Source organism: Hipposideros armiger, unplaced genomic scaffold (assembly GCF_001890085.2).
Source record: "Hipposideros armiger isolate ML-2016 unplaced genomic scaffold, ASM189008v1 scaffold_261, whole genome shotgun sequence".
Taxonomy (NCBI): Eukaryota; Metazoa; Chordata; class Mammalia; order Chiroptera; family Hipposideridae; genus Hipposideros; species Hipposideros armiger.
The window spans coordinates 1851925-1876537 of NW_017731611.1; the positions used below are offsets into that span (position 1 = coordinate 1851925).

The 24613-nt window shown below is 34.9% G+C and overlaps 1 protein-coding gene across 1 annotated transcript in view; it reads right to left on the reverse strand.

The window, feature by feature from the left end:
* The window catches only part of FAF1 (Fas associated factor 1), a 409817-nt gene that overhangs the window by 127064 nt on the left and 258140 nt on the right, over positions 1-24613 (reverse strand). The window contains exons 10-13 of the mRNA XM_019656527.1: positions 20046-20172; positions 19006-19069; positions 17989-18070; positions 689-843 (exon numbers count right to left, since the gene is read on the reverse strand). Coding sequence (XP_019512072.1) covers positions 689-843; positions 17989-18070; positions 19006-19069; positions 20046-20172 — 428 coding nt within the window. The remainder of the gene's footprint in view (positions 1-688; positions 844-17988; positions 18071-19005; positions 19070-20045; positions 20173-24613) is intronic.

Consider the following 24613-nt stretch of genomic DNA (forward strand, 5'->3'; position numbering starts at 1 on the left):
CGGCCAAGTGTGTAATTAAACATGATGAAATATTTTTCAGATGGCAAACGCAAATAGGCAAAATATGAAGAATTATTCATCACTTACAGACATCATGATTAACAAACTAAGTAAATTTATCCTGACAGCTACGAAAGGGATTTTTTTTCCTATTGAGAATATGGATGTGTGCAAAAGAATGTGTGCAATAAAGCGATTACATCAATTAGCATATGCTAGAGTTAAGCTATTACCAACTCCACTGGACTGGTCTAGAATGTCCTGCCCTCTTCACTGGAATTATTAAAAAATAAACTTACTACTAGAATTATATGTTATGCTTGCCTTGCCTTTTCCGAACATTATTAAAAAATACTTTCTCTACATGTTCAACAACATATGACAACATTAGAACATACAGTACATAGCAATGTAATACATCTGTCTTAATGCAAAAAGATGGGAACAATGTATTTTGGTTTTTGTTTTTGGGTTATTCTTGAATTTAAGAAATCTTTATTAGTTAAGGAATTCACAATTGTAAATAACCGTGTGTGTCAGCTACAACAAATAGCTTGTATCTAATTAAATATAATGATAGAGAATTAATGCTGAGGATGAAACTGTCTATGATGATAAGAAACCAAATACAATGATGAGTTTTTTAAAAAATAGAAGCCCAACTATAACTTGTGAATAACAATATTACCTTGCTCTGTTGGCGTCCTTTGTCAGATCCCAAGCCCAGGTTATAAAATTTTGACTCAGATAAGAGACAATAGATTCAGCACAAAGCATTTGTGAGCAGAACACGTTGGTTAATACACTTTCATCATGGTGGAGGTAGATAGCAAGAAGCTTTCTCTGAAAAGAGAAGAAAAGACTGATGAATTAAAATATACACTAATGTAAGATTTCTTGAAATTTGGAAAGGCATAATCAGTTGATATAAACAGCAAAGACAAACATTAAATGCTGTTCTCTAAAAGAGTACCTGACACTTGGAGTTCCTAAAGCATTTACTAATATGAATAAATATTCTAACTTATACTCTAAAAAGGCTAAAACGATTATATTCCATTTTACAGACCACTGTCACAAATTCCTGTAATTAGTGCAAGCCTATCTCAAGCAAAAATTGCAATCGAATTGCATTTTCTTGAAATAAAACAGATTTACCATTCTTCATATTTAACATATGCTTTATGTGGAAAGGGAAAATTAATTTTGAACTATTCAACTATACAGAGAAAAAAATACTAATTAAGATTGGATGCCAAAATCCCGTTTACAGATTTTTAATGTTTTTAACCTGAACACTGAACAGTCTCTTCTACTTGAAAGGAAAAGGTCTGAAATGAAGTTTTGTTTTAGTTCTACAGGTAATTCCCAAACCCTTAATGTGTTCCCATATTGAAGCATGTAACATCCAATTACCATTTGAAAGGATGGAAAAATGTTCACTTCACATGAATTCTTTCTAGTTTATATTTCTGAAAATGTCCAGTGTAGTTTCTCACATGGAAAATTACTCTTTCACTTTTTCCTGATAAAACTTGATTTCAAGAATGACATTTGCTCTTAATAGTGTTCTCTGTCATAGCTGAACATTCGATAAAATAACTGAAACTAAAAACTAAACTGAGCAAGTAAACTGTAACATCAGCTTTAATAACAAAAATGATGACTGAAGAGCCTGAATTGTTATTGACTAACTTCTTGGTGCTGCCTTGTAGAAGGGCTGAGTTTAAGAATAGTCAGTTACCAGAAAATGAAAAGATAAAATTTTATGGTAAAGACAATGTACAAACCAGTCTGTGACCCTGGCAAAAGGAAATTTCAAGGAAGCTTAGGGTGTTCCCTTCATATTAAATAAGGATTTGATGATAATAAAGAAAAACGTGTAGGATACTAAACAAAAGAAGAACATTTATAGAAAAATATAAGGCTCATGTTGATGACCAGTTAATGAAATCTGATGGACTTATCTGATGGAATTATCCTGATAAATAATCCAAATTATAATAATGAATAATAAAACATTTAAAAAGTAATCATTAAATGTTTTCTTCAAAGGTAAACTTTGTACTATTATAGATGAGCGTAGCCAGAGGTACATAGGTAGATTAAGATTTCAAAAGCATCTACTATGAAGAGGGGGCACTGTTGGTTACACACCGATTATCTAAATACTTTAGTCTCCAAAATAAACCTATAAAATATTCTTAACTTTATTAGCATATAGCATACGAAGAAACATAGCATATGAGGAAAGCTGACTTGTCCAAAATTCCACAACCAGTAAGTAGTACATGTAGGATTGGAACCCAGATTGAGTGACTCCAAGTCTAGTGTTCTTTCTTTGATAGTAGCAGGGAAATCAACCACACTATAGGCAAGGCTTGGAGTCTTCACAGATTATGAAGATGCCAGGCTGGCCACCACTCACACTGAGGCCCCACTGCTTCTGGGGCCTCAGTGACAACACTAGCTGCTTCCATGTGTCAGGTCATTTATTCATTCATTCAACAAGCATTTGTTCAAATATTCTTTGGGCCAGGCCCTGCAGGAAGCAGTGGTGATAAAATGGAGAATAAGAAAGACTCAGGGTTCCTACATCTATGTTGAAATCTGCAGATAATAGGAGCTGGCTTCTAGGAAGTTTGTAATCAGATACATTGTTGTAGAGATACTTATCTGGTAAATTCCTACTCATCCTTTAAAGTTCCTTGAAAATGCCTCTATGAAACCTTCCCTGATTCCCTAAGACAGTTAAAGAGTTTCCTCTTCTGGGCCTCTATCTCTTCCCATTAGTATTGTAATTGTTTACCAGGTTCCCCTCCAGACAAAGTTTCTCAAGTGTGAAGACTGGGTCTCTTTCAGTCTTCTTTGCATCCCTAAGCTAGCACAGGTCTCAGAATATTTGAAGAAAGAAACTTGAATGCTGATTTCAATCACAGATGTTAGAAATCTGCTGTTTTAGGAAACGGAACATGAACCTGGCAGCAGTAACAAATTCAGAGCTCCTCTTCTTAGGAGCTCTCTAGTTGAATAGACAGAGGGATGTCAACCGCTAATTCTGTTTGATCGTATCTCAGCAACTACATTTAATGAGACACTGGGAACAAGAGAGCAGTCTGCTTTTAAATCAGCATATTTCTAACCAAACAATGGCAATGGTTAAATCTTTAAAATGCCTATTTCTCTCAAGAACACTGCAATGGAACATTTAGACTTTGGGAAAGAGATTAGCGATTTACATTGCGATCTCACTGATTTAATTTAAACGCTCTTCCAAACCAAACACACATGTGCCGAAGAGGCTACTAAGAAACTCAACATACAGTGTTCCCTATAAGTGCGGCCGACAGTGTTGACTGAAACTAAACTTGGAAATCCAGGGCACTAATGCACAATATCAAGCAATAAAACAGCATCTCTTTGGCAATATTTAATTTAAAAAAGAAGAAAGAGGCAGGCGAAGATCAGGCACTGTCTGTTTTGGAGGATCAAGCATTCTGCATTTCAAAGCATTGGTCCCTGCAATATCCAGGTTACTGTGCTAGAATCTGCACTATTATATGGCAGTTGTGAGAGGGAGGGCAAAGATGTGTTTACTCAGTGATTAGGCCCTTAGAATAAGCCTCTAGCTCCTAGAGAGACAGCTCACCACTTATTCATTTGGGCCAATTCACAAAGCCTAGGAAGATTAAACATCCATGCTGAGAAGACAAGCGAATGCAGACGGTGAAAAAGAAATAAAAATTCTTTAAAAACTCTGAGATGACTTCATTATTTTTCCACAAGGAAACTTTAGGAAAGTGTTTAGTTAGAGAAAAACCCACATTGACCTCTCTCTAAACCCTTAATCTTTTCTTTGTGGTGGCAATGCTTTGTGGTAAGCTACTGGCTCGCCGCGCCCTCTTTTCACTGGTAGCTGGGAGAAAAAAGGCTCTGGAGAAACAGTTTTCGTTCCAGGGACACAAACCCCTGACACTGTTAAACATGAGATGCCAGGAAAACACACTTAAAAAAAAAAATCTCACTTAAGCTCTAAACTGTGAGAAAGGAGATGATAAAAAAGAGTATCAGAAGAGGATCTTCAGGCTGGGGGAACTCCGGTAGTCGCTTTCAAAAAGGGAAACAATGACTTAAAATAATCTTTTCTCTCTAACATAATAAACTTTAAACAAAAATTTTTCTTGTTATTATGATAGAAATAATTAGCAAAATATAAAAACTCTTAATAATATGCAGATGCTACCAAATTCGGGCTGCATAAATCTCTGATTAAATGATAGGCACGGCTAACTGAACCCCGGATTCAGATTTCTGATTATTTTATTGAGCTCAATTAAACACAGGCCAAAGCAGTGAGAGCTGGCTGGGTTTAGCATATCAGAAAACTGCTTTTGTGAGGAAAGGGCATCTAGTACATAGAAAAAGCCTAAGAAAATGTTTTGTTTTCCATTACTATAACCATTTTTCCCTTTGGCCCATTAATAATTTAATTCAATAACATTTGCAGAGTGCCTGTGTATTAGGCATTGTGAATATAAAAATGAATAAAACAAAGTTCTCTGGCCCTCAAGAGTTGGGAGGAGGGTTGTGTATGGGGAAGCAAAAATTTAACTGCAGTACCATATGATAAGTGATAAGACTGTGGCATTAAAAACACTGAATTTTATTTATGCTTTCTAATTTGGCCGAAATTGTGTAAGTTTGGTAGACGACAAAGGTCAGCAGCACAACAACTCTCTCCTCAGACTCCCTCTTGGGGAATGAGGTTTTGGTAACACAGTGTAAAGGAAAGTCTCCTAGTTTTAAAGGAACAGAATGCTCTGTGCTAGCCAATGACCAGCTGTGTGACCGTGGGCAGATGGGTCCTGTCAGGAATGTGGATAAAGTAGGTCAAGTTCCTATTTATAGCTCCTGGCCCACAGTAGGTGCTGAATAAAATATAGCTGATAGAATGAAGAGTCCAGGATCATCCACACAAAATAAAGGATTTGAAAGCAGTTCCAAGAGAAATGATAGCCATGAAAATGTATTAAAGATTATGCGGCTCCTCCATTTCTCCTACCGGCAGCATTCAAATCAAGGAGCTAAGGTACTAGGTTGATGTTTAGGAAATGCCAAGCTGACAGCAACCATCGTGACTTGGCCTTGAGCTTCAGTAGCTATGGTGTTTAGGACCTTATCATCACAGACCCACAGAACACACAGCTGGAAGAAATGAGCTCAAAATCAGCCAGGCACAGAGCAGACACTCAGAAAATATTTGCTGATGGACTGAAAAGGAGTTGTCCAGTTTCTTTCTGAGTACCAGAACACTCATAATCTGTATGTTCAGTGATTTTAAAGTTGATATGACAAACAACTTCTAGAAATGGCAATTAGCTCATAGTTTTCAGTATAAGAATGAAAAGAAATGTAAAATAAAATCATTTGTGTATATTGAGACCTGATTTTATTTCTCCCTTTCCATTTCCCTTCTTTTGTGTCATCATTATCATCACCATAACGATCAGAATCATCATCGCTATTATTCTTGTTTTTGTTTTTCTTTTAAGTTTGGAGATGATTTTAGAAACAAAAAATTGACACTAATACAACAATCAACATTCATTTATCCTTTACCTAGGTTTATCAATTATTATCGTTTTGCCATATTTGTTCTATCCTTCTTGTTATGCTTCTCCCTGAAACATTTAAAGTTGCACACATCATAACACCTCCACCCTAAATACCTTAGTGTCTGTCTCCTAAGAAACAAGGACATCCCCTTATATAACCATAATATCTTTATCACACGCAAGACATTTAATATTGTTACAATAATATCATCTAATATAGAGTCCTTATTCAAATTTCTCCAAGCACCTCAAACGTCCTCTGTAGCTGTTTTATTTATTGTTTTAAATCCAGGCTCTAATTAGGATCTGTCCAGTACACTGTCCACTTCCATAATCCTGTTCCTGTATATGGACGCTCATAGGTCCAGCCCAACATATAATTGTGACTCAAGATAAGTACACAATGAGAACAGAGACGGCGCAGCGTGAAGCCACACTGTTTGGGTTCAAATTCCTGCTTTGCTGCCTCCCTGTTGTGTAACCTTGGGAAAGGAAAGCTACTTGACTTTTCTGTGCCTTGGGTGCTACACAGCTCTGGAGGTCAGAAGTCCAACACTCTGTTTACATGGGGATGGTGATATGAGTGCTACAACGGAGGCGGTCCTAGGGTCTAGAATGAACATCAGGCTGGCTGCTTCCTTCTGAAGGTGACATCTGAGCTGAATTTTAAAAGCAGGTTATAGTAACTGATTTCTCTATGACTTGAGCTGAATTTTAAATTTAGGTGATGGTGAAGAAAAAAAGAGGGCAAAAGAAAAAGCAAAGAGAAAAGTTTGGGAAAGGCCCAGTGATGTCAATGGCCTAATGTGTTCGAAGAATTCCAAGGTGGTGAGTTTTGAAGAGAGAAGAACCAGGGTGCAGATTAATTTGTGGAAAAAGTCATGACACTTTGCCGTTTTTAGCTCCCAAAGCTGAGCTTGGGGACCAATGGGCAACAACTAACTGGTGAGGTTCCAAAAGGAAGCAGCCAGCTACTGAAGATGAGGAGATGCCAGGACAGGGTCTTTTTCCTCTCACTTCCTGAAGCGGATGTAGGGGTAGCACTCTGAAATCTTCAGGACACAGATGTATTTGAGTATCGCATGGAGAGAACTCTCATATGGAAGTCACAGGTCAAACAAACAAACAAATAAACAGCCTAAAGAAAAACCAAACACTCTTCATGAAATAAGCTGACAAATGCTCACTGAGTATAGAGCTTTATCAGTTTTCATTGTTCAGACTGTAATACTGAGGTCATGAAATATCTTTGAGGAATAAGGAAATTAGAAGCGTAAGTGATTGGCTGTTCTAGCAAACTGTAGAGAGGCAGCAGGTTGTTTGGGGAGGCTGGCAGAGGAAGTGTGGAGGCAAGAAAGTAGGCAGTTCCAGGCCAGACCAAAGATCTCATCTCACTGGTGTTCTAGTTGAACAGTTAGGAACAGTAACAACTACTGGAAAAGCAGTCACATGAAAGAGTAGGCAAGATTTTTCTGATCCTCTACTCTTCTCTTCTGAGAGGGATAATTACCCCTAATTAACGACAGGCCTGTTAAACAGGCGGAATAACATGAGTGTAATGTGAGGTACCTACTTTGAAAGGCAGTGGTCAACAAACACTCCCTTCTCCCACTTTTAGGCCACAGAGGAAGAGAAGAAGAACCAGTAGCCTACCTTTCTCATTTTTTTCCATATTCTAGGGGGTGGGGGAACCACAGCAATGAAGAATTGAAGATAAGTTAACAGTAATTTTTCATTAAAATCTATTGATAATAATGCATTCTTCCTGAAAATCATAGGCATTCCAAAGATTGTGGGTGCATTTGTTCAGTAACTTTCTACTACTGTCAAGTACGGTCTGGAAGATTTCAAAGAAGAATGTTGTAAATTATAAAAACAAGCTAACTGAGTTTAAGCATACAGAATTATAGTAACTCTTACTCATTCATTTAATAGAATGGCAGAAACTGTTAGCAGTCCCTAAATATTTTCCGTTTCTTCTTTGGTGAGGAAATCTCATTTATTTTTAAAGTCGGATTAATGGCTGACTGAAACAAAGAATACATTTCTCAGGCTCCCTTTTAAACAAGTGTGGCCATGTAACTAAGTTCTGGCCAATGTAAGCAGAAGTGCTAGTTTGAGCTCTAGTAGTCACACTGAATCATGATATAACCTGAGTTGTACCACACAGTAGAACAAGATAATAGAAGGAACCTGAATTTTTGACTCTGTGATGTGTCATACTAGCCCTGGACAGGCTACCTCTGAATTTCCTGAAGAGAAGAGAGAAATTAACTTCTATTACTCGGTTTAAGCCATTATTAATTTTGATTTTTCTGTTACAAGCAACCAAACCCAACCCTAACTCTTACAATAGGCTAACTACAAGAAATCCTTCGTCATACATAAAATGATAGTCTATGGAACTGTATCATTAATCCATAAGATCTGAAGAAAAGATATACATTTATTGATTAGTTCATGGCCCATCAGAAAGGTGCCCACAGCCCAGTGGGCCTTGAATTATACTTTAAGGGATTATAACTGCCACTGGCCTAAGGCAAATAATCCAACTGGTCATTTAGAAAGCTCCATCTTGTGTATACGTTAGTGAGAAGAAAGGAGGGGACCCTATTGTTAGAAGGCCAAGCAGAAACTATGATTAGATAAAGGCAAAAGATGACACGGAGATTGCTACTCAGTGTGCATTAAGTCTAGTCTTTCTGCAAAGATGAGGGAGAGCCTTCACCACTAACATGTGGTACGGTCCATTTAATATCCAGAGAGGATAGTCTATTGGGATTTGTAATAGTGCAACAACGAAGTGTACATCTACCTGAAAGGCCAAATTATATATATATATATTAAAAACCCAATAGGATGGCTGAAGTCAATAAGTGATTGGTTCAGGTATTTTTTATAATCTAGGTATCTATCTACACACAAACATAATTTTTATAACACATGAAGAGACATACTATATATACTATTATTATGCATCTCACTTTTTTTTACTTAACAATACATCTGAAACATCATTCTATAACAATATACATGAAGTGACTTCATTCTTTCTAATGGTCACATAGTATTCCACTGAATGAATGACATTTAAGGTATTTCCAATTTTTTGCTATTATAAACAATGTTATAGAAAATGTCCTTATATTTATCTTATTTCTCATATGCTTAAATATATATGCAGAAAAAGTTTCATGATAGGTGAAAATGATATATTAGTGTAGTTTTTTTTTTATTAGTTTCAGGTGTACAGAACAATGCAATAGTTATCCTTTTCACCCCTCACAATGTAACAACCCCCCTTCCCCCAATATTAGTGTAGCTTTAATCTGTATTTCTTGTATTATGGAAAGTATGAAGCATCTTTTCATATTTATGAGTTGTCTTACTTCCTTTTCTGTGAAACACCTGCTTATTTAACTTGTCCATACTGGGCTGTTGTCTTTTTCTTATTGATTTTTGGTGTTCTTCATAAGTATATATGCAAGAGAAATTAAATTTCCAATATCTTTAATAAAAATACTATGTACTACTTCACATCAGAAATACTCTGATTTTCTTGATACAATTATTTATAAGACTGTAAATGACTGTAAAATACTAAATGACAAGGCAAATAGGAAACTATAAATGACTGTAAGTGATGAGGGAAATACAAAACCAACAGATTCTACTGAAATGCTTTATGGAGGAAAGAAAGGCCAGAGTACAGTGGTGTAGGTCTATGACAAAAGCAGTATTATTTTCTTCTGTTTTGTTAGGCATTCCAAGAAGAGTGTGGGAGAAACAGGATACTAGACGATAACGTATGTATAGAAAAGTACACAAAAGCTAACGGGCTGTGAAAATTAGGAGCTAAACAGTTTATAAACTCCACTGTGCTATAACTATATTATGATTTTCTAATCATTGCCTGACAGTCCACAACTACACATATACAAATATACACAGTTGCTCAGTCTCACTGCCACCAATTTCTCCCTTTCAATCCATCCTACCAAACTGCTACCATATTACGTATTCCTGCATAGTCATGTGCTGCTTAACGACGGGAATACATTCTGGGAAATGCATTGTCAGGTGATTTCATCGTTGTGAGAACATCAGAGCGCACTTACACAAACATAGATGGTAGAGCCTACTACACACCTAGAGTATATACTGGGTTGTCGGAAAAGTCATGACGCATTTTTGCAACGAAAAACAGAAAAACTAGATCATGACTTTTCCGACAGCCCAATAGTATACACAGTAGTATATACAGTTCATCATTGACTAAAATGTCATTATGCGGTGCATCACTATAGAACAGTGATAGTGTCACCCTCTTCTTCAAAAACTTTCAAAAGCTAACCACTGCCAACCTAACAACAACAAAAGTCTTTAGCTGGCATTCAGCAATTTTCACTATGAAACCCCAGTGTACTTCTCTACTTTAGACTTATCTCCCTTACTTGTACCATATCTACCAATTAAACAGGCCTATTCATCTTCTCTAACATGTGCATCTGAGTAACTTGGCTATTACTGTTAAGGTAAGGACTCATTATTCCAAGGTGGGTTAATTGCTAAGACATTTTTATACCCATTTGAGAGAAAATAAAATGGTGGCTTGTATACTATAACTAGCCAGTATCAGGGACTAGTTTCAAATCCAAATTGGCTTGATTGATTTCTATGTCCATCTACTATAAGCAAACAATCTTATAAAGATATTTCACATACATCGCAAAGATGTTTTACATATATTAATTGTTTTGTTAAACAGCCTGGTGATATGTATTACAAAACAATTAATTTAACATAGTACAATGACACTGATATTTCTGGAATGACTGAAATGAATTTCAGTTATTTCCTCAATTTGGTTATTTTCTAGGTATAATTCCTATAATTAAGAGAAAGGTCTATTATTTTGGTAAATATATTCAATTTCACAGAAATTGAAATGGTATTTACAATATGAATTTTTAAATGTAGAAATTGAGCTCAGAGAGGTTGAGTAACCTGGTTAATAGCATGCAGCTCGTAAATGGGGAGGCAGAATTCAAATACAAGAATTCTAATCAGTACTCTTTCTACCATAGCTCTTATTATTAGGTAAAAATGTTTGCAATTTGATATGGAACAGATTTCTTGAATTTACATGTAAAATACCTTGAGATCCAATTTAACATTTTAACCTTTTAAAATAGGTAATATGAATAACAAATACTTACTAGGGCCAGGGTGAGCCCTCTGGGAGAAATGATACAAATATGGATGAAGTCCATTAATGAAAATCAGCCTTGCTTTTGATAGGTAAAATTTTACCTATATTGCTTAAATGATTCTCAAAAAGATGGTAAATAGTGGTAAACCGAGAACATGTTACAAAACACCTATCCTAAAATGGATTTCATAATTTTTAACAAATGAAAAAAATATTTAAAAAAAAAATTTTTTTTTTAAAGATTTTTATTGGGGAATTGGGGGATGGGAACAGCACTGGGGAATTGGGAGAAGGGGAACAGACACGTTGCTGTCCTTTTGTTCTTCAGTCTAGTTGCTTCACTGGCCCAAGTTAGGACCATCATTGCGCTCTTCCCGGGTGAGGCAGATCAGTCACCGGCTTCTGGATGGCCACTCACAGCGGCTGCTGGCCGCTCACGCTTGGCTGCTGGCTACACACGGTAGCCCATGGCAACCCACTGCAGCAGGGGCTACAGCCTACACCATTGCCGGCAACTCACGGCAGCTCAGCTCCAGGTTGAGCTGTTGTTCAGCATCTTAGATGTAGAGGGCAATGGCACTGGCCTTCATATGTGGGATTCGAACTGAGGCCCTCTAGCGTCCCAAACCAGCTCTTAACCAACGTGCCACTCAGTCAGCCGGAAAAAAATATTTTTAATATGGACACTAAAGATTTTTACAATTTTAATTAGGTAAATCTGTTAACTCAGTTGGAGAATTAGAGGCAAATTCTACTGGGTTGTCGGAAAAGTCATGACGCATTTTTACAACGAAAAACAGAAAAAATACGTCATGACTTTCCCAACAACCCAATAAGTATGGTACAAATACTGTACTGTTCTAGTGTTAACATCTAATTACAGAACAATGTATTTGATACGGTTGCATTTATGTAGAATGTATTAACATTTTTACTGATATACATATTTGGAGATTTTTTTAAAAAATCACATTTAAAAGTAAAAATATTTAATAGTGATTATATTCAGGGTTAGGATTATGTGGTAATCATTTTCTGCTTTAAATGAATCTGTATTATTATTTTGCAACATTTTATTTGTATAATGAAAACATACTTAAAAAAATTATATTAGCATCTTAATTCTTATCTAACACATGTGCAGGATACACTCCTAGCTGTCATATAAAATTACTCTAAAAACACTGTCTGCCTTTAAGGAATTTAAATTGAAAAGAAAACAAAAGACAAGATGAACAGACTGGGCATATTTGCCAAAGCACAAATAAGTTTGTTTGCTTAGTTTTTCTGGATGATGGCGTGCTGGAAACTCACTAACTATAGCTGTGGCTTCAGATTTGTGTAGAACTTATTTTCCTTAAAAAGACATTTACCAGTGATGGTATTTAGATTTCTTTTAATAAGAGGAAGTTGAAATAGAAAGACTTTAAAATGGGTTGATTAAAAACAATAAATGTAATAAACAATAAGTAACAGGCACTGTTAAAAAGCAAAGCATTCATTTTAGTGCTATAAATACTCACAGGGGTTCTCAAAATTCCTTTCTGGAAAGTTCCTACAGCTAGTTCATGAATTATACTAGAAAATCAATTTTGTTATTTTACAAATATTTTTCAAATTTGTCCTAGACTGCTTGATAGCACCTTAGCCAGTGCTGAGTGTGTTTATAGGTAGCCTCTCATTTAATCCTTAAAACAACTATATAAAGTAGATATTATCATCGTGATCATCTGTTCCCCCCCACCCCCCAGATTAGAAACAGGCTCATTACTTGTTTGGGGCCACAGAGTTATTAAGTGGGAAATCAAGAATTGAGCACTGGTTTCCTTATTTTATGTTTAATATCTGGAAACAGCACAGGGTCTGAAATGAAGACCTAAGGAGGTGTAACAGAATTGCTGATATCAAAGCCCAATCTCCCAAAGGGATGCTGGGAAAGGAGCAATCCTTCATGTGGGAGGTAAACCCTGGCACTGGGATTTTTATTGCTGTTGATTTTTAGTTACTACCAATGTCTAAATCATTCTCTAGGGTAATTTTTGTTGTGAAGATAATTCAGGGGTAGCAGGAATGAGAGGTGGGAAGGCTAAAAAGAGGGAAAAAAAACTTTTAAAAGGAAACTCCCAGGGAATCATGATGTGGCCAGTGGTTAACACTTCTGCAACTTTAATTAAGGAGGCTAACCATTGCTCTCATTTGTCTAAAGATAAAATATAAGCTTCACTCGACAAATATCTTTTAACTGTTAGATAATGCTGGGAATCAGCCCCGCCAAACCTTGGCCCTGGCTGACCTTCCCAGTCTCATGCCTTGCATGTTTTTTCCTCTTTCTTAATTTTTTGGTTTGTATTTCCCTCATTTTAATCATCTTGTCTTTGCTTTAGACCATGTTTTGTTGTTGTTAATAATTCTGTTATTTGCCTAAGTTATTAGTCATCTTATAAGATTCAGATAAGAGGTACCTCCTTAATAAATCTCCCTGAACTTCTAAGGTAGTTCTCCGCTTTGCTTCTATGTTATACTATATAGATCTGTTTATATTGTCTTATCTTTCCCACTGGACTGAGCATCTCAAGGGCAGGAAACCTCTATATCCCAGGTGGCATGTGATAAATATTTATGGCCTTCAACTGAATGAGCATCCTTAATAGTTAAGGGGAAAAGAGGAGAGGTCATAAAACTAATCAACCCGTAGTCAAAAGCCAAAACTTTGTCTCAATATACTTAAACACAGAACTTAGAATACCTGTTTTACTGACGTTGGAGCTCGCTTTGGACAGTATTGTAAATTCCTCATGAAAAAGGCAGAAAGAACTATGAGTACTCTCACCACCAAGTGCTTTTAAATGAAACCAGTTTGAAGCAGTTTTCATTAAGATGGATTGAATATGGCATCGTGAGAAACACTTTATCAAATGTAGTGTTTTACTTAGTGATTAACTATATACCAGTTGATGAAGCTCCCCAAATCCTTTGTAATCCCACCACTCCAATAAACATTTAATGAGTATATAAGTTCAAAAAGCCTAGCAGAGGATTTAAACCTTCAATCTTGTTTTTATTTACTCTTGGAACTCAATTTCTCACTTCAAGTAAAGAATGCTGGTGCTTGAGGCTCATCTGTTGCCCTGGTAAAATTAATGTGCCTCCCACAGTTTAAATTAAACATGTGATAGTTAAGATGAAAGAAATTTAGTAAGAATGCCACAGTATCGGTCACACTTGCCTTAAAATATTTGAACATCAGCAAATTGTTTTCTTAAAAATGATTCAATTCAGAAGTTTTAAAAAATAGTATTGAAAAAGATTTAACTCTCAAATGTGAAATGTGAAAAGGAGATACAAAGTTTGATAACTAAATCCTTCAGTACAGCAGTTAGCACTGAAAAATGAAGTATGGTGGTATAGTATGAACCATACTTACCTGTGTTGGAACACGTGAGCTCCTATTTGGCCTCATTACTTAGTTTTATGCGTCTTTGGGCAAGTCATGTAACTTTTCTGAACTTCCTCATCACCACACTGGTAATGCTGATATTATTATGTCCCTGTTTCACTGGTTTGTTGTGCGATTCAAATGAGAGATATATAGGAAAATGTTTTATAAACCATAGAGCACCATATAAATCTGGAGGTAATAAATGTACCTGCTTAGATTTAATTTTGAATAATTTATCCATCATGTGGGTAAATTTCACTTAAATTTAGAGTAATACAATAAACAACATATAAACTGTTGATCTTTAATTTGGAAAAGAGAAATGAGGAAAGAAAAAGCCCTGGACAAGGGGAGAATGATAAAGAGAGTTTAGGAGTCCAAAGAGGTCGGTGGGTTTTGGTATGAACCTAATATGAAACAAAATATTTAACTACATGAGCCAATGATTTTCATCTGTTAAAAGGCTAAGACAGTAATCAAAAACAAAAAATCAATTGTTTCATTAGAAACACCCAGGAATTGATAACTAAGAGTTTATGCTCCTGTGAGGATCACCAGTCTGAATAAATCCAAATGCCAGTTTACTGTATCAGACACTTAGTAAAAGTCCTTTTTTCTAGTATATATTATCTATTTAAATAAGTTTCTTCATTTAAAATTGTAATGTTTAAGGTATACACAGTGTACCTTACAGTAGCTTTTTAAATGAGATTTAAAAGATGTCTATGCCTGTTTGGGGAGTAACGGTTTAAGTTACAAAAGGCTCTGACATTTTCCAGTAACTTCAACTGCTTAGCAATCTTGCTGGAAAGCAGAGACAGACATATCACAAATACAATCTTCTCAAAGAATGAATTGAAAAAGAATACATTCATTTACAGTTGTAATTAGTGCTCTTTCTAATGTTTATGTTCTACAAATGATTATTTAAATATAATAACATGGCCATACAATGAGAGACTCTATAACCATTAAAAACCCTGTTATAATAAAGTATACAGTATTACTTACAAAGCATTCTTGCAAAAAAGTTCTATCTGAATTGAACATAGCTTTTAGACTTAATATATCCACTTACCAGGAAATATAGGGTTGGGGGAACAAGTTAAGTAATATTGAGGAAAAAATCACACAAATCCAGAATTTGGAACAATGCGTAAGTCATTTAGCATGATTTCTTCACAAAGTAAATGTCATGGGGAAAAAAAAAAAAGGGAAAAGGGAATGCCCGCTTTAAACAGATTTAATAAATCTAACAACCAAATATAATTTATCATCCTTGCATGGATCGTGTTCGTGGTTCGAAAAAAAAAACCCAAACAGTTAAAGAGACATTTTGGGGACAACTGGTAAAGTTTGAATATGTACTGGATATTAGGGAATTATTGTTAATTAATAAGAAAATTATTGTTAATTTTGTTAATGGCATTGTGATTATGTAAGAGAATATCATTATTTTTGGAAAATGCATGCAGATATTTTTAGGGATAAAATATGATGTCTGTAATATACTTTGAATGTTTAGCAAAAAATAATGAATATACAAGGGTATCCTAAGTGTTTTTGTTCAGCTTAAGTTTTAATAATTTCAAACATTTAACTGCTTGCTACAAACTTTTGAAAAAGTCATATGAAACTTTATATTTCTTTTACATTTGTCTGTTTTTGTAAATTTTGAACAATAAATTTAAAGCTTATTTTCTGTTCCAGTCAATGTTTGCCATTTTCAATCAGAGAGGAACTAAAACAAAAATTATCATAAAAAATTTATTCATCAAAATCATATTTAAATAAGTAACAAAAATGTAAATAATTAAATTTCAAATGGTGCCATTTTGTGAGTATCAGTTAAACTTTTGAAGTTATTAAGGCTTAATTCCAATAAACTTTTAAATTCACTGTATATAGAAGAAGCAAATATGGCAAAATTTTAATAATTATTAAATCTAGGTATAGGGAATTTGGGTGTTTATTGTATTATTGTTTTACTTTTTCTATATTAAAATTGTTTTAATAAAAAGTTAAAATATAATTAAGAAAATAATATTAAAAGGTAAAAAGCTATTTTAACAAAATTATAACATGACTCGATTCTATGTTAAATATGTACAAATGTACTCATTGAAATGTATAGTAAAAATTATGAAAACAACATATATCATAAAGTTAACCATTAATCTGTGTTAATAGAATATTTTCTTTTTGATTTTCAGTATTTCCACCAACCTGTACTTACGGAAACTATAAACATGTATTATCATAAACATGTATCTTCAAAAATAACTGCCATTTTACATAGATTTAAGAGTTTAAAAAACCAGATGCTGAAGACAGCCTTTACAATGGGCAATTCACTATTCTTAGGGTAAAGAATGGTTTATGTTTATATTTCTTAATCTACTTCATTAAACTCTTAGTGATAGCTCTAAGTTTGACAACTAATTATTCTCTTGGAATTCAATTTTTAAAGTTTGTTTAAAATAAATTTTTCTTTATGTCAGAATTTAACAGAAACTAGAAACTAAAATTTCAGAGGCATCCATCCTTGCACTCTCAAAATCCTTGCACTCTCTCATCCATTCTCAAAATTCCTTGCCCTCTTTAATTCCAGTAATTTTCCCTTTATTTCATCTACATACTATTCCTTCCTCTCTCATTTTTCCTTCATTCAATAAACATATAGAGTATTTATTATGTATAGGGATGTAACGTACACAGTCACTGCTAAAAATAAAATAATAAAGTCTCTTGGGAAGATATATATTTTTTATATCTATATCTATATCTATATATAGAGAGAGAGAGAAAGAGAAAGAGAGAGAGAGAGAGAGAGAGAGAATGGATAATTACAAGCAATGCGTTAAGTGTAACAACAAAATGGGCAGAGGGTATCATTGCAAAATGCCAAAGGAGGGGGTGCGGTCAATGTGAGAGTAGTGCAAGAGTCAGGAAAGGTTAAGTCTCAGGGGAAGAGCAGGAGTCAACCAGGTACAGAGCAGGATGAAAGGCATTACTGACCGTGGGAAAGCATGACAAAAGAATAGGATTATGGACAGATACAAATGGTACACTACTGTTGGATTTCTTAAGTGTAAGGCAGGTAGTGGGAAGAGATGAAGCTAGACGGATAGGCAGAAGCCAGATTACTGGGGTCTCAACTGCTGTGTCAACATATAAATAGAGTGACTGCACAGAACCTTCTTGCTTAAAATGTATCTTCTCAATTTGTGTTATAAACTTCAATCTACTGGATTTCAAGATCATAAAGCCCATTTCTCCATTTAAGGAAAAATCTTTTTGTTGTCTAAAGTGACTTTTGGGGAAAAACTATTGCAAGTTTTAAATATATACTACTAGACAGAATAATCATTTTGGGAAAAGGCTGAAGGACAAACCCTTTAGCAAGAGCCTGTCAATCACGCGACGAAACTGAAAAGCATGTCCTTTCTAAGCATGTCCATCTTTTTTTTTTCCTTATTAAAAACCCTGTTTCAGAGCTTGACAAGGCCTTCTGAAAGAGTCAACAGTACCCAGTAGCCTATCATACTACTGCCTATCTGAAATGGGCATCTTGCTGATGATTAGATTGCTAGATGAACCAGAAACAAAATCAAATCTTTCTTTGACTCGAAAAAAATCAGAAAACTTAAAGCATTGCCTCAGGCCTGGTGGTAAACCTATGGGATACACTTTTTAATCAGAAAAGGTAAGATTGCACTTACATCTCGGGCTTTCACATAGAAGGCCTCTTGAAAAGCAGCTTCTAATGAGCCAATAAAAAATACCGGATGGCAGTCACCATATCTATAGGAAAAATTATGTCTATTAATTAAAATTCATTTCAAATTTACTTCAAAGTTTCACAAGTCTAACCAACGGCTTAAGTAAATGTCAGGGCTAATGTCTTTTAAGAACAGATCAAACATTAAAACATTTCTTTAAAGGCTTAGGAATGAGCTTCATTAGTTTTTAGAATTCTTCTTGGTCTAAACTGATATTTAGAACACTGGAATTTTAAGTACATCTAGCAAATGTATTTAATAAGTGCCACAAAACCATGCCATTTATAAGTAGCAATTTCCCACTTTCATAAGATTTTCCTAGTTATAGTGGCTTTAATCTTCCATTTTAGTTCATTTACTCTGGAAGTCCAACAGAGAGGGGGGAAAAATGGTATCCTGCAAAGTTTCCAAATTATAATATAACATGAGAAAATAGAACTAAAGAGAAATATCATTTACAGGAAATTTTAGGGTTAAGTATTTAAATTGTCTTTGCTTAAACACCTTAAGAAAATCTCAGATGAATATAGAACATGTTATATTAGACTCTTAAATGATTTAAAAAAAATTAAAAGAAAAATTCACTTACATTTAAAAATTTTAAATTATCTTTTTATGTAATGTTAGTGTAAAGGATATATTAAAAAGTAGTATCCTATAACCTAGTCCTTTGGGAATACAGTCAAGATATTAAATTAGTGATACATTTATTATGCTTCAATAAAGATATAGAGAGATAAGATGAATACATCTCTGAAGTGGCATAAGTGGTTTACTAGTTATCTGGCACTGAATACTGTGTGCTTCACTATCAGGAACATATAGATTGATAAATGTATCCTTTGACTACTTTAAGGAGAAATTAAAAACAATCAATCTATGACTATAATTGCTCCAGAAAAATCACAGTAGCATTAAAAGAACATCAATTTTATATAGTTAATGTCCTAACCCTACCTTGAAGAAAACTCTGCTGTAAATTGTAATAAGGCATCTCCTTCATTTTCTGCGTTTTCTGGCACTAAAAAACAAACAAAAGAAAAAACAAAAACAAAAAAAACAAAACAAATAGACACAAAAAACAAACCACATAACATCTAATCCCACATATAAGAAATATATTTAATCAATAAAGAGGAAATAAAATTTTAGCTTCTGTGATACATCTGAGGAGACATTTTAACTCGATATACATTAGATTTCATCAAACCTTAAAAAAGAAACTTAGAAAAATTCCCAGCTCATAAATTTTGGAAAACCAACTGACACAATCCTGCTAGTAAGCATTAAAAATATGTGCCAGATATCAATTAGGATTTCAATGTTTTCTGGAAATGACATCTTGTGATTATATTATATTATATAAAAAGGATCTTAAATTACTTTGAAGGCTGTAATAATCATGGAAATAGTCAATTTTATGTAAATATCATATCTATTTCTGTCCATAGGAGTTCCCTAATTTCAGAGTAAATGAGCCATTTAAGGACTTATTTTAACAAGGTCATTTTGCATATAGCAACCACTTGTGATTCTATAGTATGCATTTTATAAGGTGGAAGTGAGGAAGATGGTACATTTAATTTATTTTTTCCTTCCAAAGATGGATACCAGTGAATGGAAAAGTAATATTACTACTCTTAAAACTGGCATCCTCAATAAGTTGTGGGGAAACAAGTACAGTCACAGAAAATACAGCTATTTATAAACCACTAGGTTTAAAATAGACAGATTTATAACTAATTATATAATACATGTGAAACAAAAGTTATATTCCCTTGCATTTTAATGAACTTTACTAAAGCACTGGGTAACGTTGGGCTTAATAAAATAAAAACGCAAGAGGCTCTGGTTCTAATGAATAATGCCTACTGGCTATATTTTATCTCTCCAGACCTGAAAGTCAGACAGACATTTTCAAGTTCACTTTTCTTCATAAGTTTCTGCACTAGGAGGGAGAATTACAATGCTAGACCCAAAGAGCTATTAATACTCACTCATTGGAGATTTTCTCAGAGCAGATGACGCCATGCCGAATACTTCTCCATCATCCACCCCAAATTCAGAAGCATCTTCAAAGTCATCTCCATCACTATCACTAACCATATGAACATCGGTGCTTTGCTATTTAAGGAAAGTCCTGATTAGTTTCAAATTGACTTTAGAAAATTAAATTCCAAAATATAAGTTATGTAATAACATTGAGCATTATAAAAGTTTTATTAAATGAGAAACCATTTGCTAGAGCAAAGATTAATATTTTTCAGTTTAAGGCTTGCATATATTTCTAAACTTGCAGTGATGCCCTAAGACTAAAGGTTGGAGACTACAGGAAAATGCTTACAAACTCAATAAAGACAGGGATTTTTGTGTGTTTTATCGCTAGCCTACAGTAACACAATTAAGGGCTCAAGAAATGAGGAGATAGATACAATCAGAGAGATCAGAGACAAAGTAAACTATATGAGTCTTTCAAAACCAATCTATGCTTGCCAGGTAAAGCAATGGTAGCATTTTCAAACTTGGCACTTCCTTCCTGTAATGGTTCTCAAATTTCTCATTAGTGAATATGGTACATTATCCTCACAGTGTTATTGGAAGATAACATGAAATATACTATGTATGAAAGCTCTTTGTAAAGTGAAGGCTATTATATATGAGATGTAATAATGATACTTCAATTAAATAAACATTTATTGAGAATATACTACATGCTGAGCATTGATAAACATGTTCTGCTTATTTTGTTTTCAGCTGAGATTTCAGCTGCGATTTAAGGTATTACAATTAAAAGCAACTTCAAAATATGAACTAGGCTGCTGATCTCCAGGTTAGAATGGGATTTCAAAAATACTGAGACTTAAAACATTCAAACTGAGTTGTGAATATTGACACATATTAATGCCTTGGATGAGAACGGGGTCCCAGCAAGGTATCTGGCTAAATGTCTGTCTGTATTATGTTCAATAAATAAAGTCTACAAAGACTATTTAACAAATGAAATTTCAATCTTATAAAATATGGCACCGTGTACTTAAGTTATGAAAATGGGGAAACTAATCATTTAGTCTATGCAGAGCCTAAGTTAGAGATAAGCATTTGCCAGAAAAGCATTAAGAGAAACTTGGAATCAAAGACTCATATGACTTATTTATAGGGGATGTTAGAGTTTAGCCAGTCATAGAATCATAGATTTTAAAGTTGGAAGAGATTTTAAAGATCTCTCATCAGTGGTTTCCAAACTTCTTTTCATAGGTTACCTCGCTCGCCTGGCCCCAAGCAAAATACCGCGTAAAATGACAGTGCATATAGTATCTAACAGTGAGGTCCCTCTGGCTGCTGCAGGGAGAGGGCATTGGGAGCCCAATGCTCCTGGGCTTGGCCTTTTCTTCCTCGTATCCCTTTGGCAGCTGGGGACACTCAGGACACTATGGAACAATTTTAAAAACTACTGATATAGTGAGCCTAACAGCTCCAAATGAGGAAGCCAGGACATTTACTCCTCAGTAGGCTTGGCAGTGCCTCCTTGAGCATAACCAAGCATCAATACCCAGAACTGTACGTTTTTCCCTGTTATCTTAAAAACAGTCTTCCCAGTGGTTTGAACAGTGAATAAATGAACGGATGAATAAAAATGAATGATCCTTGCCCTAAGCAGTCTCTCTGCTATTCTGACTGTACCACTATTTCTCGCAGAAACCTTGGTTCTACTTGCGATCCTAATCCTACTTCAGCATTTTGCTTTGTAGAGCCAAGAAGCCCTCCTTATTTTAGCAATGCAACAGTTTAAAAATTCAAAAAACTCGTTCTCATTTCAAACAAGTGAGGGAGCCTCCTCTGCAAAACAACACATTTACTAAGACCACAACTGCTTGAATTCTCTCTGTGTTGCAGACAGGCAAATATCTGGAGCACAAAGTTCCCTTGAACTTTGAGGTTCAGTCTTAAACAGGTAAAGGGTCAGGATCTAAAAGGCACACTCTATGTTCCTTTTGGATGCTTACCCAGGTTCACAGGCAAGTGGAAGGAAACAGCGGGGCAGTATGACAAACCTTCTCACATCCTCTATCAGCTAAACTACCATCTCAGCCTTCACTTACTCTTGCCTAATACTCACCCCTCCTTTTAAGAGGCATCAGGTTAAGGAGGTTGGAGGACACAGAGATGAGAAGAAAGGGATTGTTCTACATATCATCTTTTCTTCTCGCCCCTTTTACCCTTGCTCCCCCATATCTATCCCCTTTCTCCTAATTCAGTTTTCAAGCAAATAACAGCCCCTTTCCGTAACATTAGGACTTTACCTCATACTCAGATGGTAATTAAATTTTGTGCCTATGTAACTTATTCATTTTGTCTTCACGAAGTATAGAATCTCCAAATCTCTTAAGATCCCAGAAAGTGAATCCTACAACGACATCTCCAAAGGGAGGTATCTAAAAAGCCGATTTTGTTGAAAAAAGTATATTTCAAATATGAATTATTGAAGTATCTGCAAGAATGAGCTACTTAATTATGTATAAGGGACTCCCAATCTCTTCACATTTTTAAAAATCAGCCATCTACCAGGTTAAGAAAAGCTTTTTCTAAAAAATGAGATAAACAATCTTTTTTCATTACTGTTTGCTGACGAGAATAGATAATCTCTTGGTTCAGTCATGGGTGCCCTAAAATTCTTTGAATCCAGAGAAACTATTTACCTGGAATTTTAAAAACAGCTAAAAAAATCTGTGATCCTATTTTACCTGTTTACTATATTCATTTATTCCTTTTATCATTTAACAAACCCCTACTAAGTCCTACATTGCTTGGACCTGTGTTAAAGATACAGACTATGCTCTCTATGGAACATCATATAAAATATGGAGATAATTATAATACCTAGTGATAAGTTTTATGACAGGTAAGCTCAGAGGAGAGCATTTAATGCACTGGGGGTGGGAGGGATCAGGGCAAACTTCCTAAAGGAGCTAATAACCAAACTGTTTGAGACAAAAATTTAGAACTCATACATACTTGGCACTAAGACAAGCTTATAAATGAAGCAGATATTCCCTTCACCAACTACTTATGTCAAAGTGCCACGTCAAAAGCCAGGGATACAGAGATAAAACATAGTTCCTGCATTCAAGAAATTCCCATTCTAAAGGAAGATATGTTTAGTTGCAAATACATCTTTTTCAGTGTGATAAGAGATACAATAAAAGTACAAGCAAACACTATTGGCGAATAAAGGAGAGAGTGATTAGTTATTCTAGGACCGGTGAAGCAGACGGTCCAAGGCTTCACATAAGTGCTAATATTTAACCCATATCATAAAAAAAAGATATCAGTGTTGTGGAGTGTGTGTAATGCAAAACTGGTGGAGAGGGAGTTGTATGCTCTAGGCAGAGAGAAAAACTTAAGCAAGGAGTTGGATATTTTTAAAAAATCAATAAAAAATTCAGGAAAGCAAGGGTAACTATTGCATTTTTCTGTACACCTGAAACTAACAATAAAAAAAAAGAAAGAAAAAAAACAAACTAGACCATTATGAAGAAAAGAAAAAAGGTGATTTAAAAATTGTACCACACTCTTGGATTATTATTATATTGTTCAATGTTTAAAATTTTAAATGGATCCTGTCATCTGAATTATCAGATGACATAAGTACTAATAAAAGAATGATTCAGCTTTAAAAAAAAAAAATTCAGGAAAGCAAACTGAATCATCAGCTCTGTGTATGGGGGAGGAATGTGGACTAGCAGGAAGGGCACAAGGTGTGATGCATCTAGATTGTGGCAGTCCTTAAATTGGCACACTAAGGTATTTGGACTTTACGAGTACTCTGATGGCAAGAGAGAAATCACTTTAGGGTTTTTTGACAGAGGATTGTTCAAGGAACAACTCTAATGGCTGTGTGTGTGTGTGTGCGCGCGCGCATGAGCGTGCGCGCGTGCTGGGGGGAGTATGGCAGCATATGGCAGATTAGACCTGAAGACATGAGAAGGGAGATTTACTTCAAAGTTCCATGTGAGAGGGCTTGAGAGCCTATATCTGAGCAGCAGCAATGGGAATCAAATGAAGTGGACAGACTTAAAATACACTTCAGCAGAACTGATTAGGAACTGTTGACCAATTAGATTTGAGGATGAAAAAATGGAAGAGGCAAATATGACACCAAGATTTGGGTGACTAAGTGGGTAGAGAGGGTCAGGTCTGGTGAGGGAGGATACTGAGGCTAGTTCTCAGACAGAGGAAATTTGAGGAAGTGGTAGGAAAATCAGACAGCTTGGAAAAAAATCTTCTTAGCAGCTCAGGAAAGAGGTCCAGAAAAGATTTAATTTGGAAATAATCAGCATATATATAATAGTTGAGGTTACAGGAATGAATAAGAATCAGTCAGTTAAAAAATAAAGAAAAGTGATAAGGATAAGAGTTCACAGAATATATATATATATACACATAATTATTATATATTATATACATAAATATGTAAATAGATATACATAAATATTTCACCTGGTGAAAGAAGAGAAGGGGTAAAAGAGATGGAGCGATAGCTGTTGAAGATTAGAAAGTCAATTGA